At 40.1% G+C, this 16,948-nt stretch overlaps 1 protein-coding gene across 1 annotated transcript in view; it reads right to left on the bottom strand.

Moving 5' to 3' along the window:
* The window catches only part of Pth2r (parathyroid hormone 2 receptor), a 72,487-nt gene that overhangs the window by 10,920 nt on the left and 44,619 nt on the right, over positions 1-16,948 (bottom strand). Inside the window, exon 10 of the mRNA XM_059278505.1 lies at positions 3,887-3,981. Coding sequence (XP_059134488.1) covers positions 3,887-3,981 — 95 coding nt within the window. The remainder of the gene's footprint in view (positions 1-3,886; positions 3,982-16,948) is intronic.

Genomic DNA, 16,948 nt, shown 5'->3' on the forward strand with positions numbered 1-16,948 from the left:
AGGTATAAGAAAAATGCAAAGGAGTCAAGTGTTTGGGGGATATGGTGTCCTATTTAGAAAACAGATGCCCAGTTCTCACAGTATTGAGCCCACATCATTCTCCAGGTAAATTCACACAAAAAAATCCCTAATATCCTTTGGCAAATCATGTTTAGATCAAAAAAAAAAGAGGACAGGCTCAGGGATCCTGTTTATCCTAAGCCTTTCTTGATCCCTCCTGGCCTTAAATGAAGCTTTCTCTCATGTCTATGCAAGCAGAGTTTTTCTTTTATTTTTATTTTAAATTTATTTACTTGTAAATGGAGTTTTATATATGCATTTCTGCGTGTACTTTCCTCATTTCAAGAAAAATATTCTAGAAGATCTCAGGCACTTTCTCTCTTTTCCTCACTTCCTCTCTCCCTCCTTCTAAGAGGGAAATGTAGCAGCAAATGAAACTGTTTTCTGTTTTGTACCATGCTACTATAGCATCCTGCAGTCCCCTCATTTCTTGTAAGAGAAGAATGTTATCCATTCCCAGCTGAGGATAGAAGCCCAAAGAAGGAAAATATCCATCCAAAATTACACCATAAGTGACTATTCACCTTTAAATCTGTGTGTTTTGCTGTTGTACTGTGTTGGTTTTATCCTAAACATGAAATACGATGTTTGTTAAGCAAAACCTCTTACGTAACGACATATTTGACATCAGATTGAATGACAAGTTCAGTCAGAGGAAACATTCAAGTGTTCTCTTTCTTGAACTCTTTCACACGCTGTATTTTCCAAGTTCTGACAACTCATCTTACTTGTTAAAGTAAATTAGAATAAAGTATAAAAGACCAATTACTGGATATTGATTTGTTTAGTGATTTACTTAAAGTACCTGTGTCTACTGCCTATTTTCCAAGCATGACTTCACTTGCTACCTCGAACAGAATGACATGAAGGAACCAGATGAAACAGTGGGTCGTTTCCCTTAACAACCTGCTGACTGCCACATACACTACTATAAAATCTCGCTTGCTTTCCCACCCCACCTTGTGGTTTTTTAAGATATGAAATAAGAATACCAGTTGGACCTGGGATCAAAGCCTTTCAGGAGCTGTCCTGGCTTTGGTCCTCAAATGACATCTCTCTTCCATTCTCACTGGCATCAGAGTACTTATACCAGAAAGATTCTGGCAACACTTCTGGAGGCCCCAGTGAGATCTCCTTCACCAAGACCGCAGTTAGTCCAGAGAGGCTGCTTCTCTGGGGTCTCTCAGTACACTGAAGGTCTCTGGACCTAGGAAGCATGTGCCCACAATGGAATTCTGGAGTTCTTGAAAGATTTGCCTGACACTGCACAAAAAATTGCTTAAAGTTGAGGGTGTCAAGTTGTGGACAACCCCACACCCACTCCAAGGCTGCTGCGAACCCTGAGAGCTGACCAAGACAAGCCTCTGAAATTGGGTGTTTTGAAACAACCTCAGGATGAATACAACAGCTAGGCTCTTACTCTGCTTCTTGATGTCCTTCCTAATCCTATGGATGTGCATCCATAGAGTCCTGACTCAGCCTCTCTGATCCTGTCACATAAATTAGTCTGGAGGACAGCCTTGTTCCATGGCACATCCAATCAATATAACTCATCAATGTAACTAATACCATCTCCACCCCTGGAAGGGTTCTGCCATTGTTTGACGCTGTAAATGTGAAGCCTGGATTACCTTGGACAACTCAAGATGTTAGAGATGCCAGAGTTGTGGGAAAACTGATAACAGGGAGTGGAACCAGCCCAAAAGAAAGAAGTATGTTGCACTCAAAAAAGCTAAAGGAAGTTGGAGATCTGAAGGGCATTTTGACATCAAATGTGGAGATGCAGAGTTTGGAGTTTGCCCAGCTGGTTTTTGGTCTTGCTTTGGTCCAGTATTTCCTCACTATGCTCCCTTTCCTCCCTTTTGGAATGGTAATGTACATCCTGTGCCATTGTATGTTGTAAGTATGTGCTCTGCTTTTTGACTTTGATTTTACAGGGGTTTACAGTTAAGAGAGTACCATGAGTCTCCAAAGAGACTTTGGATTTTTTAAACAGGGTTGAGACTGTTAAAGACTATGGGGACTTTTGAAGTTAGACTAAATGCATTTTGCATTATGATATGACTACAAGCCTGTGGGGGCCAAGGAGTGGAATGTGGTGATTTAAATAAGAATGGCCCCCATAGACTCTTAGAGAGTGGCATTACTGGAGTATATGTGTCCTTGTTGGAGTAGGTGTGGCCTTGTTAGAAGAAGTATTGGGGAGTGGGCTTTGAGGTTTCAGAAGCTGAGGGACAGGAGGCTGAGGGCCAGTGCTGTCTCTGAAGATCTGAAGATACTGTTCAGGTTGCTCAGGGCAAGTTTCCAGAACAAAGGACAGGCTATCTGAAGCCAACTCCAAGTCTCATGTTCACACAGGATGAATGTTATGGGCTTCATCAGGGCTCAAGCCAGGCCCAGTGGCTCACTATCTCTTCCTGCTGCCTGTGGATCCAGATGTTGAACTCTCAGCTACCTCTCTACCATATCTGCCTACATGCCACCATGCTTCCCATGACAAAAATTGACTAAATCTCTGAAGGGTAAGTCAGCCCCAATTGAATGTTTTCCTTTAGAAGAGTTGCCATGGTCACAGTGTCTCTTCACAACACCAGAACACTGGCAAAGACATACATTTAAGTAGTATTCTCCCAAGTTAGGACTGACACTGAGACAAGAACACAAATCTCATCTTCCCAAGTCTGCTTCAGAAGTAAGGCTTGATAATCTGGGGTTTCTAAAACAGAGTATTGAACTGAAAATACAAATAAGCAACCTGCATTCAGAACTAAAAATCTACACCATTTACAAATAACATCACACCTTTTTCACTTAATGAAGAAGAAAGGAAGGTCATTTAAATCCGCCCCCACTACACCACCATTCTGGGCCTATGTCTTCACTGATAGACAGTTACATGAGACAAGCTATATTAGTACACCATAGATAGGCCTTTGTCTATAGATTCTTGGGCACAATATTACCACCATAACTCATGGAACATAGTTGGAGCTGGAAGCTGCAGGTTTGTTCACACTGTGCATCCTAAGAGAATTCCAGCTATCTCTGCAATCTTTGCTGCTGGACAGAAAAGGCTGACTAGACGTTAGAGGAGAAGGAATCAGCAAAGAACTTGGAGAATGTTTGTGAAATAAAATCAAAATGCTGCGCATGATTTGTTCCTTCCTGTGTCTGAAACAGTACTTCATAGCCAACTGGGGCAGAAGTTGTTACCCCTCTAAGGGATAGAAAACCTAGTCCACATCTACCTGATGTAGATATATTAGTTCAATCGGATAGAGGCCATTATTATTCAGAATTACCAAAATGACCACTGGAAGGAATGGGTACTCCCTTGAAATGAATCAATAGTGATTAGGAACAGTCAGTTTGTCCTTTTCTTCATGAAAGACAAAGAAAAGGAATTCCTCCAACCAGTGCACTTGAAACATTCTTAAAATTTGTATTTGGTAGGCATCAATTCACCAAAGGATTGGATGTAATGCAACAAATGCACCTGCTTGGTTCTTTTCACAAGGACATATTTTTAAATGCAGACAGTTGTCTGAGATAATCGCCAAGAGATTTTTGTGTGAATTCATATAATTTATAGAAAATTAACAACCTGCTAAGTACAGACAGAAACACACAGAGAATCTAGACACAGTAAGAAAGTTTGGGAAATTCGTATCTTGACTATAGACACTTTCTTCCAACAAATCATATAAGTTGAATGAATCAAAACACACATCCATAGAGTAAAATCCCGTACATTTCAGACTAACTGGTGTGTGTTCTTTAAACAGCAAACAGAACGTTTCCTCTGATGGAGGCACCTCTCGATTACCTGTACTGCTTTCTCATGTCATGCCCAACTGCATTGGTCTCCCAAATTTTGGTAGCGAGAACTCTAACGGTATTCAGGAACAGAATAAAGTTCAGCTGAAAGACAAAAGAAGGTGACATCACAAAAAAAAATTAAGCTACTCTTCAAGACATTTATAGAAATTTAAAAATTTGGACTTCTTTGTATTGAGACTAAGAATTAGCCACTCCATACATTGGAATACAGAATCTGAGATAAGACAGCAAACGCTACTGATTCTCAATTTTCCCTCATTCAAAAAAGAAAATAAAAATGAAATTTTTAATGGCATCAGAAACTAGAGATATCAAAGAATAATCGACCAGGATCCAGTTTCCAAAGATCAGATGAAGCCCATGGTAGGGCAGCAGGACAAAATTAAGCTATTGTATATGTGGGACTACCTTCCTAAAAAATGAATTAATAACTGGCTTCTGCCTCTGTGTTGAGGAGAAGGAATAATAGAATTGTTCAGAGAATAATATTCTTTCCTATGATGTGTAAAATGTACTGGGAGATGGGCGTTAAGCATATATTATAGGCAAGATGCTGTATAAGAAAAGACTCCTGGTATAGAAAGTTGTGTTGAATTTGAAAAGTAATAATTGTGGGGAACCACTGGAGAGGACTGAGTTCTGTCTTTGAACAAGGGATATAGTAGAGAGTTGGTGTGATAAGCCCTTTGTGTAAGAGGGAGGTGCTTCTGGACTAATGGTTTGTGGCTGCCATTTCTTGAACACTGTCTAAGCCCCACATGAATTTGATATATTTTTATTGTGTACAATTATTAAGGACCTAAAATTTTCCACCTCAAAGAGATTTGACCTGGGGTGCCCAGCTATTATCTGGAATCTGAAGCCGTATGCATAGTTCCGTGACAAAATAAAAGACTGAATTGATTCAAAATGGATTGAAGACCTCAATTTTAAGTCTGAAATTCTACTTCTAGATAAAAAACATTGGAATTGGTCTTCAAAACAATGGGGTCAGCAAGAACTTTCTAAACAGAACCTTATGAGCACAAGAATCAGCCTGGAGATTCAACCGGTGTGGCTCCAGGAAACTCAAAAGTGTGTGCATAGCCAAGGAAACATCGGCATAGCACACAGGCTACAGATGGGAGAAAATATTTACAAAGTACACCTCAGACACAAAGAACTGCAAAAATGAAATGCTAAGGAAATAAAACTTCCGATGATCAACAAACAGGCTAACAGTAAATGCTGGAGAGGATGTGGAGGAAGAGGAACGTTCATTCACTGCTGGTGGGGGGGGGGGGGGCGGTGAAAATTAATACAGCCAGTAGAGAAATAGGTTTGGAGTTTTCTCAAAAAATTAAAAATAGAACTACCATATGCTCCAGCTGTTCCACTCCTGTGCATGCACCAAGAGAATTCCAGACCCCACCACAGATATGTCTGAATCCCCATGCTTATTGCTGCTGTATTCATTATAGCAAAGAAGTGGAAGCAACCTAAACGCCCATCAACAAATGAATGGATGTTGACAATCCAGTACATATAGAAAATGGAATATTATTCAGCTCTGAAGAAAAATGAAATCACAAAACTTGCAGGAAAAATCGGTAGTCTTAGAATGTATAGTGTTAAGTGAGGTAGCATAATCTCAGAATGAAAAAAAAAAAGCATGTTCTCCCAAATCATATCCCAGCCTATAATGTATTCATGTATATATGTAAGCAAATGCATATGTAGGAATACTATAACATTTTAAAAGAAGAACAAGAAAGGGCAATAAAACAAAGCCAAAATGCATACTAATGAGTTCTCATAATATAATATACTTTGTATAAGTCCTTTGAACACACTCTCATGTGTAACACATTCTCAGCACAGACTAGGTCCTTAATGGGCAGTGTCCAGATGTGAGTGGTTCCATGAGGGGCTGTTATCTTCCTGGGAGACCTGAATTTTAAGTTACATTTTTCACTGTTTAAATATTCCTGTAGGGAGTAGCTCTTTGTAAGCACTGCTTAACTTCTAAACCCCCTTTGTAGCAGGGGTGAACACCAAGAATCTCAGCCTCAAAATGGTAGAGTGCAAAGACTGTTGAGGTATACCTGCTCCCACCATTACAAGTCTCACAAAGACAGCAAGCCGACAACCTTAACATACATGCAGAGGACCTGGTGCAGACCCATGCAGGTCCTGTGCTTGCTGCTTCAGTCTCTGTGAGCCATTTTTACCCTGCTTAGTTGATACAGTGGGCCATGTTCTCCTAATGTCCTCCATCCCCTCTGACCCCTACAATCTTTCGTGCCCCACTTTCTCAGAGTTATAGTAGATAGAGCTAAGCAATATTGTAGAATGGCAATAAAAAAATAGATCATCAAAACTCAAGTCTTTGAGCAGCCCACAGCTGGCATTTAAAAAAGAACCAAAGAACTAAAATAAGAAATCAGAGCCGACCACTCACTGACACATTTGAATTTGTATGCTTGTTTTTCTGCAAGCTGTAGTTCATTTTCCAAGAACTCTTCAAAAATAAGCCACAGGATCAAAGAATGTGCAAGGTGGGAACCATTTAGAAGATGTTTTCCTGATGGTAATTTGACAATGCTAGTGTGGAGATCTTCACATTTAAATCACCTTGTCTAAATCGATGCAGCTAAGAGAGCTTGAAGAGTTTACAGTTTACATTATACACGGTGTTAAGAATTAGAAAAATGTGGATCAGGAGCTAGTACCTCTTCAGAGTCATTTTTATTGGTCTGTCTTCACAATTTTCTAGACATTTACAGCATCATTGTGCTATGGACCAATCTCTGTGTATTTGACATGGATGACTAATGGTGTACTTTAAGAGAAGTATGTTTAATACAGAGTTCAGATTTTCAGGGGTTTTTTTTTTTTCTTCTCATGAATGTTTTGTTCTACATAACTGTAAAAAGATACTTCAAAGAATTCTGACATAGGAACAAGATGATAGCTCTCATAAAATTCTTAAGAAAGTCTTAAAAGATGAATTTTTAAAATATCATATCCATTGCTCTTTAAAATATGAAGAGGATTTAAACAGGTATAATCTACTCTCTGTTGTTAGGTTAATGATTCATCTCTCCCCAACTATTACCGCAGGAAGGTCAACCTCCAAAATCAAGAAATGGGAACGAGAAGGAAATTGGTAAAGGAGGGATTTTTTTAATGAATGTCTATTTATTAAAAACAAAAACAAGCAAATAAACAAAAAAACAAAAACAAGTAACAAAAGCAAAACAAAATAACAACAACAAGAACCCCACAATATTTACAAACCTACAAGCAACCTATTACATTTTTGCTTCAGACTAGGGAAAGTAGTTGCATTCTTTTGCCTAATGGAGCCCTGTCACTTGAAATAACTCATCGTCTTTAGAAAGTAAAGAAAATCTCCAAATTAGAACACTCACAGTTCATCACCCAGGTAACACACTCACAAAACCCAACGAACACTTTCTAACAATGAAATATGGAAGTTTATATACAAAATAATATATAATTGGATATTCACATTTTTTTCTTCAAATTAACAGTTTGTTTCTTAATTCCAACAGGCTTTTTTTATTCATTTTACATACCAACCACAGATCCCCCTCTCGTCTCTCCTCCTGCTCCCTGCCACCTTCCCCCCATCCCCAAAGGAAGGATTTATATAGATTAAATTTAGTATGTAACTTTGACAGAATTGCAAATACCAAATTGATTTTTTTCCTAGAGAAAAATCTGCCTTCCAGAAGTCTTCCTTAAATTTCTCAAAAATAACACTACAAATAAAATTCAGGCTCTAATATATACTATAGAAGCTGTCTGAGAGTTACAGACTAACAAGAAATGAACTATGTATTTTCTATTTATATTTATTATAAAATCAAATTGCAGTATTAGAATGAGGAGTTTATTACTTACTGTTTAAAAGCTCAGTAATTTATACCAATATATCTATACATTAAGTAAAAATATTCCTCATGTTCAACATATTAAGAAATAAGCCAATCTGTGGTGTGAATGGATGGGCTGCATTTAGAGGATCTCTGAGGGGAATAAATGCATACAGCATTTGACTTTGATGCAGACAAGTATTGCAGAAAAAGGTGAAGGTTAAGGTCAGGGGTAACCAAACAGAACCCTTCTTGCCGCTGACAGCTGGGCCGGAGATGTATCTTGGGTTTATTTGCTAAGTGGACTTGTTGAATGAACCCTGTAAATAGTGGAGATTGCCCCACTGAGGGACAGGAGGCTGAGGGCCAGTGCTGTCTCTGAAGATCTGAAGATACTGTTCAGGTTGCTCAGGGCAAGTTCCCAGAACAAAGGACAGGCTATCTGAAGCCAACTCCAAGTCTTACGTTCACCCAGGATGAATGTTATGGGCTTCATCAGGGATGAGAAGGATGAAGGAGGAGAAGAAAAAAGTTCACATCAGTTGAGCCCCTCCTGTGGAAGGAAAACTCAGAACTGAGGGGAGAGAGGAAGGCAGCCTCTCCAGAGTGTGTCCAAAGGCACAAACTGGGGTAGCCGAATGAGGCTTTATCTGGAAAGAGAGGGGAGAAGGAAGAGAAGGGAGAAAAGGATGGATTCTGGAAGACGTTTCTATTCACCCGGTGACATCCATCAATAAATTAGTTACATGTTTACAATTATATGCATTGGTTACATTTACTTTACTTGCTACCTTTAAAAAAAAAGGTTCACTCATTAAAGGTAGGAATATACCTTTAATCCCAGGCAGAGGCAGACAGATATCTGTGAGTCTGAGGCCAGCTTGGTCTACATAGTGAGTTGCAGGACAGCCAGTATTACAAGGAGAGATACTATCTCTCTCCATGAAAGAGGCAGCACATTGTACAGAGACATACATGCAGGCTTCACATGATCACCAAAGAAATCATTTAGTGAATGGAATGTGTGAGATTGAGTCCCAGAAAGCGACAAAAAGCACAGGCTGCCAGTCACAAGTTGCCACAACTTTGACCTTCCTTAGCTACAACAGCAGCATGGGTTATGGTTTCTCCCTTAGGTCCTCAGTTCTCTGGAACCAGCAACAAGAGCAGAGTATCTCATTTAAAAAGTGAAGGACTTTCAGAATACCATAACTGATGCCAGAGTTGAACAGGACTGAGTTGGAGGTCCACCACCCTCTCTAGGACAGGCATCAGCTCTTCCATATAAATTCACCTATTCTGGCCACATGATGTCTCCAGCATTTTCTATTGTCTTTTCAAAACTCATATCTCAGTCCATTGTCTTTTCAATAAATAAAACTCACATCTCAGACTAAGGATGTAGCTCAGTTGGTAGAGTGCTCAAAAAACATCCACAAAGCCCTGGGTTTGGCTCCCAGCATCACAAAAGGTATGGGGGGGGGGGGAGAGAATCAAGATGGCTCAGTGACAAAGGTATTTGCTGCCAAGCCTGATTATTTGAGTTCAGTTTCCAGAATCCACATGGTAGACAGAACCAGCCCCACTTGTCTTCTGACCTCGATACAATCACAACATGTGTGCCCTGCCTGCCTTCCACACAAATAAATAAATAAAATGCAGGGTTTTTTTTTAAAGGTGAATATGGGTGTGGTGATGCATATCTGTAATCTCAACACTCAAGAGGTAGAAGTGGGGCTATCGTGAGGTCAGGACTATGCTCAGCTACAGTGAGTTCAAGGCCAGCATGGGGCGGGGGTGGGGAACCCACACAACTCCAATCTCTAACTTCCCTTAAATCTCTCCACGTGTCACCACACTTTCATGGAAAACTGCAACATGTGTTAGCTCAGTCATGACTCCACCCACCTGCCAACTGACCTCTTACGTGGTCTGCAGCTCTCCCTTCATTCCTGGCACAGAAAACATACCCCACTCACTTATACCTCCAATGGAGAGACACTTAACTCAAAGCAAATATCATCTAGTTCTCGTTTACTTTCCCCTCACCTGTGAATCCAGTGTCTCAGATTTCTAGAGATACCCAAGCCACTCTCTACCCCACCAGGAGCATCCTCAAAGCCATCTCCAAGGGCCCCATAGCAGTCTGCTCAACCTCTCAATCAATCAGTACTTGTCTAGCTGTGGTTTTAATTCTTTTCCACTGGGACAGTCCTTAAACTCAGGTCTTAGTGTCTCAGGGGAGCCCCAGCTTATTGAGCACCTACTGAATCTGCCCATTGGGTCATCATTGCTTCTTCCAGGTCTGACTGGCCCTGCCTACTGCTTTCCTTGCTCTTCCAACTGGGCATCCCTGTACTTTCTGATGAGGCTCTGGAAGCCGCAGCATCTAAACATATGTCCTCCTTTGGTTTGCTTGTCATTTTCACTTTTTGAGACAGAATCTTGGGTATCCCAAACTGGTCTAGAATTCTCTTTGTAGCCCGGTGAGAATGACCTTGAACTTTGCACCTCCTGCTTCAACCTGGGGAGTGCTAGGATTACCAGTAAGCACCATTTCTATGCTTGGTTTATCTATTGTTAATTAAAACATATTCCTCTTGTATTCCAGTGCCCTATAGGAGAATTTGAAAGTCATACTCATCAGCATAAAGACAGTGGGCTTAATAACCAACTGTCACATTTGGAGGTGCTTGTTTTCATAAAAAGCATTATTTTCTAATGACTGGCTGACTCTCTTGAAGATTTCAATGTGGGAAAACAATAATAGGACAATGCTCAGTTATCAGTCCCACTCTTCCAAAATCAATTTAATACTTCGGCATTTGTGCTGAAGTCAGCTTTCATCTGGAAACCTGGGTTCTCTTACATATGTCTGACTGCCCAGAACTCCTTTATTGCCTTAAACATAGTTTGCTCTGTGTGTCACTGAGAAATTCTGATCCCATTCTACCTGATTCTACTCTCAAAAATATAAGCATTCTGAAGAGAAGCCACACATTCTAAACAGAAGTTAAAACAGCCAAAGCCAGAATTAGGCTAGGGACCCAATTTGGATTGAAAACTCTGTGCTACATTTATTTGTGATTGTACACAGGGAGCATGTCTGTTTGCGTAATGCTGTGGCACACTTGGATGAAAGGCCATAAAGAAAAGAAACCTGATATTGTAAAGGAAATATATATTTTTAAGGTATAAATATACCTATTGAAATGGAAAATTGTTTTTATAAAAATTGCTCAAGATAGAATTTGGCATGTTTTTTGAGTGAAATAAACAGGGTCAAAACACAGGTTGTGCTCTTTTATTGTCACACTGCTGTACAACCTTTACCTTTATCTGCACAGCTGTAGTTTACCTCCCTAGATAGAAAAAGATCTGGTGAAAAAGACTTGGAATTTCTACAGTTGTGTGTGCTTTTCCTTATTTTGCCTTTCTTCTGTCCCAGTCCTCAAGGACATCTACTTTGTACGGGTGGTTGGTTCTTTCAACTACTATTGATCCATTGGCCACTGTGTTCCAGGAAACTCTCAAAATGCATTAGGAATATAGAGATTTAGGAGACAATATTGTACTTATTTACATATATCATGCAGCTTAGTGGGCAAGGAGACAGTCAACAGACAGTCAGAAGCCTTCGGTTTCTTTGAGGTTTGGGGTCATCCAAAAGGTCAAATTGAAGATATGACACTTCAAGGAAGCAAGAGAAACACATCCTAGCCTGTCAAGGACTCAGAAAGGCATGTGGAACAGACCTGGACAAGTTCAAACTTAGGTTAACAGCTGTGTGAAGGGTGTGAGCATGAGCAGGAGAGTCCAATCTACACACTGAGGGATTTATGGCCTATTAAAGATGCCTGGAGCTCACCAGGTAACAATGTATATCCTCAGGTTAGAGTCTCAGCTCTCCTCACTTAGCAGCTGAGCAGCTTGGACCATTTCCTTATTTAGAGTTACTGCACCTATACCCAGCCCACGGCGAGCACTCTGTCATCTTGTTGCCATTACCTTCATCCTTTCTGCTTTCACAACACCGAATCGCCCAGAAAGAGAAGGACCATTCTCTGGACACTACGATGGAACTCTCTGCTCACTTTTCCTTTCGGAGGTTAGAGGATATGGGATGCCTGGCATGGAAATCCCCAAAGGTCTGGAATCCCAGGAGGTAAATACATAGTCAAGTCTTCCTAGAAGTCACTGCAAGCAGTTTTACATTCAGACTAACCTGAAAACTTCTGCTACAGAGTTAGGATATGCACAAATACATATTAAAACTCAAAGGCTTTATTGTCTCTGGGGAAAATGGGGGAGATTTTCCTTCCCTCCTTTTCCTCATACCATTTACCTAAGAAAACTTTTAAGCACTTTCTCATCTCTTCAAAATATATATAAATCTTTTTGTTCATCAGACAGGTCTTTTATCATATTGAAGACCCAAAGGTGTCTTTCTCAAAACTTTGGAACCAGTTCTTTTAAATACAAGCGTCAAAGGAGATAGCTCCTGTCTCCTGGTTTTCTTGGGGAGAGAAGAAGCCTAACTTCTGCAGGTGGACATCTTCAAGGTTCAAAGCCACCTCTGCCACAAAGCATTGAGAAATTTATTTTCCCTCTGCATAAAGGTAGTTAACACACACAGGTAGTCACACCAAGTTTAGGATGATTCATATGCACCAAATGGCATTGATGAGCCCTCTTGTGTGAGAATCAGCTGTTGTCCATCTTGAAAACACCTATGCAAAGCTTGATTTTGTTTAGCCACAAAAAAAGAGTGAGATTTCTTTGCCATTGCAGTCTCTGATGTTAGCAAATGACCTACCATGCACATGGCACTCTAGTTTAATAACTTAACATTAAAAGTGCTTTCTTCTTGAAATAATTTTGTAGGCAGCATTTCAGTAACAGGAGAAGGGTCTGGTTTTCATTGTGCCTCCTTAACCAGGTATGGTAATACACGCCTGTAATCCCAGCACTTGGAAGGTAGAGGCAGGAGGATTGATTACCTAGCCAAATCAAGGCCAGCTATCAGACAGACACACAGAGAGACAGACAGACACACACACACACACAGAGAGAGAGAGAGAGAGAGAGAGAGAGAGAGAGAGAGAGAGAGTTCCTCCATAGCAAAGCCTCATTCCTATCATCATAACAAAAGAAAAGTGCTGGGTAATCAAAAAAAAAGAAAGAAAAGAAAAAGTTTAAAACAACAAAATGATTGGAGAGCAAAGCTACAGCATGACCAAATAACATGAAATCCATGAAAAGACAGTGACTCTGTAGAGAGAGATGTAGCCTGAGAACTTACTTTCCAGAGTAAGGCCCAAAGCTGTTAAAATATTGATAAACTGCACAAATATTAAACTACAAAAAAAAGACAACAATCTGGATCATAATAACAACAAAAAGAAAATAAGATAGTGCAGAGTCAACCAAAGAAAAGACGTGTAAACTGAAAGTTATGAATACTGTTGAAAGGAATTAAAGAAGACACAGATAAATGAGAAAATATCCCATGTTAATAGGCTGGATGAATTAATTTGTGGAAATGTCCATACTACCCAAAGAGATCCCGGTATTCAATGCAATCCTTATCAAAATTCCAACTACGTTCTTCACAGAAGTAGTAAAAAAAAAATCCTAAAATTCACTTGAGAGTACCTAAAATCCTAAATGGTTGAAACAATATTGAGCAGGACCAAAGCTGAAAGCAAACTACTTGATTTCCAACCATTTTACAAAATCACAGTAATCAAAACAGTGTGGAAGTATCATAGAAAAATGCAGGTGGCCCACTGGAACTAGAGGTCTCACAAGTAAACCCATGCATCTATGGTCAAATAATTTTCAAGAAAAAAAGTGAGGAATACACAGCATGGAAAAGAGAATTTCTTCAATAAATGGTGCTGAAGAAACTAGCTATCCATATGCAGAAGAATGAAATTGGACCCTTGTCTCACACCACAGACTAAATAGTCTCCAAGTATACTAAAGGCTTAAATGTAAGACCTTTAATTATAAAACCAAGAGGGAAACAGGGTAGAGATGCTTCATTACATTGGCCTGGGGGATATATAAATATATATCCCTCAAACCACAGACAACAGAGTAAAAACTGAATGAAGAAAACCCTAATAAAGGCAGTCTAGCCAAAGAGTCTAGTCTCTATGACCCAAGACAGGCCAGACCTCCCTAGGGATTCATACCATGTCCAGGTGCAGAAAAAAAAGGGCTGTATAGGCCAGGTCTGATGGTATGTACCTGTAAACTCAGCACAGAGGCAGAAGAATCAGAAGTTCTAGACCAGCCTGGGCTACATAGCAATATCCTGTCTCAAAACAACTTATAGCTATACAAACGGAACAAATATAGCTATACAGTCAAGCCATGCACTATGGTGCCAATGTCCTCCCTCTCTTCACACCTCTGCACAGACTCAGTGAGAAGAGACCCAGTCAGCTTCCATCATGGGTGTTGGGTGACTGCCTGCCTGGCTGGATTGCCATGGAAAGTAACTCAGAAGCCCGTTTCTCTTTAACCAAATATTTATGAACTTCAGAAATGGGACCTCACATGGGAAGCAAGAAAATGAAAGTAAAAATAAGAATATTACTTTATATTTTTTCCTCAGTGAGCAGAAGGTGAGTCATGAAATACTTTATTAGATGAGTTACAAGAGTAAAGGCTGACTCACTTTTTCAGAATCTAAATACCTCTGCTTTGAGGACATAAAGATTTCTACTATCAAAAATAGTTCACACCAAAAAAAAAATGTTTGTTTGTTTGCTCTCTTGTTTACTTTTTGAGATTATAATTTATATAACTGTAAGATAATTTATTCATTTGGGATATGCACTGTCACACCTTTTTCACAATATCAAAGCGATAGCATGCCAGCATATGGGAAGAAAGAATATTCTATCATCAGAAAGCTCTGCGTAGCCAGAGGACCACTCAAAGTGTCTTTGGGGGCCATGGGGTCAGGAACCAAAAAGAGTCTCTGAGAGGCCTTCCATGTCTAAAGTCACTTACAGGTATACATGCACAAGCATTAACACTACTGTGGTCTAGAAACTGAAGTCTATCCTTTATCACTCTATGGGGACACCAGTCTTTGCTTGCCCAGTTGTTTATTCTGGGACACAACAACTTGGAACTTCTGGCAGGTTCTCACCACCCTCCAGTATCATCATGACCACTGAGACCTACTGGCCCTCAGTATCATTACTAGGTAACAGTCCCACTGCTAATCTCCTCCAAGCCCCAAGGACTTTCTGAATGAGAGCTTTGATTCCATGGGTTCAGTGTGAAAACCTTGGGTTCTCATCACTTGCAGAGTTCTGTCTCAATTTCTTATGAGACATACAAACCTCTACAAGGTCCATCCTCAGCACTCCTCGTCCTCAGTTCCTGATGCTAGCACACAGAACATGGAGTCAGAACCAACACATTTCTCCCCAGTCCATTACCAATCTTCACAAATGAATAAATGAATGAATGGATGGATGGATGGATGGATGGATGGATGAATGAAGCCACCCCATTAATCACCAATTTTCTTGCTTGTGGTTTTCTGTTATTAATCTCTACCTTCTTTTGAAATAGATATAAAATCACCTTTCATTTTCTAACGGCCAATTTTTCTTATAAAGTACTGGTCTTCAGAATTGAAGTAAAATAATCACTTCTTATAGAATCTAGGTTCTAACACACATTGAACTGGGTCTGTTGTGTGTCTTTTAACTCTTGACTCTGTGGGATTGTGGGTACTTTCCGGATTCCTCTCAGCCATTTCCACTAGTAATCTTATATCTGAGGTGATATATCCAGTGTGGTCATTCAAACAGGCCCTTCCTATCTCTAGCTCTCTGTCATGGCTTATCTCTTGACTCTTAGGATAATTCCTCATTTTATTATAAACTTTACCTTAGGGTTTCTCTTTGTAGCTCTGGCTTTTCTTTTCCTTAGGCTTCTCCTTGCCTTTTTAAATTGTCTCTCTTATAACTCAACTTTCTCCAGGTTATTGATAGAAATAAGGAAGATATTGATTCCCAGTGTAATTTCTGGCATCTAATGAGAACTTTCTGATACATTCACAGACTAAGTCAATCATGAAGATTGGAGGAATTTCTTTTATCCTTGAGTTGTAATAATGAACCCCAAAGGCAATTCTCGCTGAATAGAAAGTTACTCTCTAATCTCTTCTATGATTTATAAGACTGACGAAAAGAACTTCATCATATTGGAAATAGTAGCCAAGGATTCTTGGGCTGGGAGATGTCTTGTTCAGTAAAGCCCTTGCCCTACAAGCATAAGAACCTGAGTTCAATCCCCTGTAATTTATGGAGAAAAAGCCAGGTGTTTGCAGGCCTAGTGAGCAGCAGCAGGTGAAACCCTGGAGCGGAGCGTGCTGGCCGATCAAGCCAGCTGAATCAGCAAGCTGGCTCCAGGTTCAATGAGAGAGCCTGTCTCAAAACAAATATGGTGGAGAACTATTGAAGAGACACCAGACATCAACCTCTGGCTTCCATATCTTCCATATATGTACGTGAGGACCTCACACCTACACAGGTGGGTGTACACACACACACACACAGAGAGAGAGAGAGAGAGAGAGAGAGAGAGAGAGAGAGAGAGAGAGAGAGAGAGAAAGAGAGAGAGAGAGAGAGAGAGAGAGAGAGAGAGAGAGAGAGAGAGAGAGAGGAGTTTGCTTTGTGATTTTTTTGTTTTGTTTTGTTTTTTCGAGACAGGGTTTCTCTGTGCAGCTTTGCGCCTTTTTCCTGGAACTCACTTGGTAGCCCAGGCTGGCCTCGAACTCACAGAGATCCACCTGGCTCTGCCTCCCGAGTGCTGGGATTACAGGCGTGCGCCACCACCGCCCGGCTATGCTTTGTGATTTTTAGTTGAAGAAGAAAATGTCCTCTACCGTCCTTTATCAGTGTGACAATTTTATAATTCTTTAACTCTAAATTGGCTGTTTCTCATTTTAGTTTAGAAAGCTCTGCAAACAAATTCTTCATTCATGTTGATGATAGCAACTTCAGCCAATAAACAGACAACACTTTGGGTTAAAAAATTATTTGTTTCCATGGAATATGCCCAATAGTTTACTGCTTTTTGCTTTAATTCTGACAATTCTATAAAGAGCTCTTGGACTTATGGGTCCTTCCTTT

Source organism: Peromyscus eremicus, chromosome 13 (assembly GCF_949786415.1).
Source record: "Peromyscus eremicus chromosome 13, PerEre_H2_v1, whole genome shotgun sequence".
In the NCBI taxonomy this organism is placed as follows: Eukaryota; Metazoa; Chordata; class Mammalia; order Rodentia; family Cricetidae; genus Peromyscus; species Peromyscus eremicus.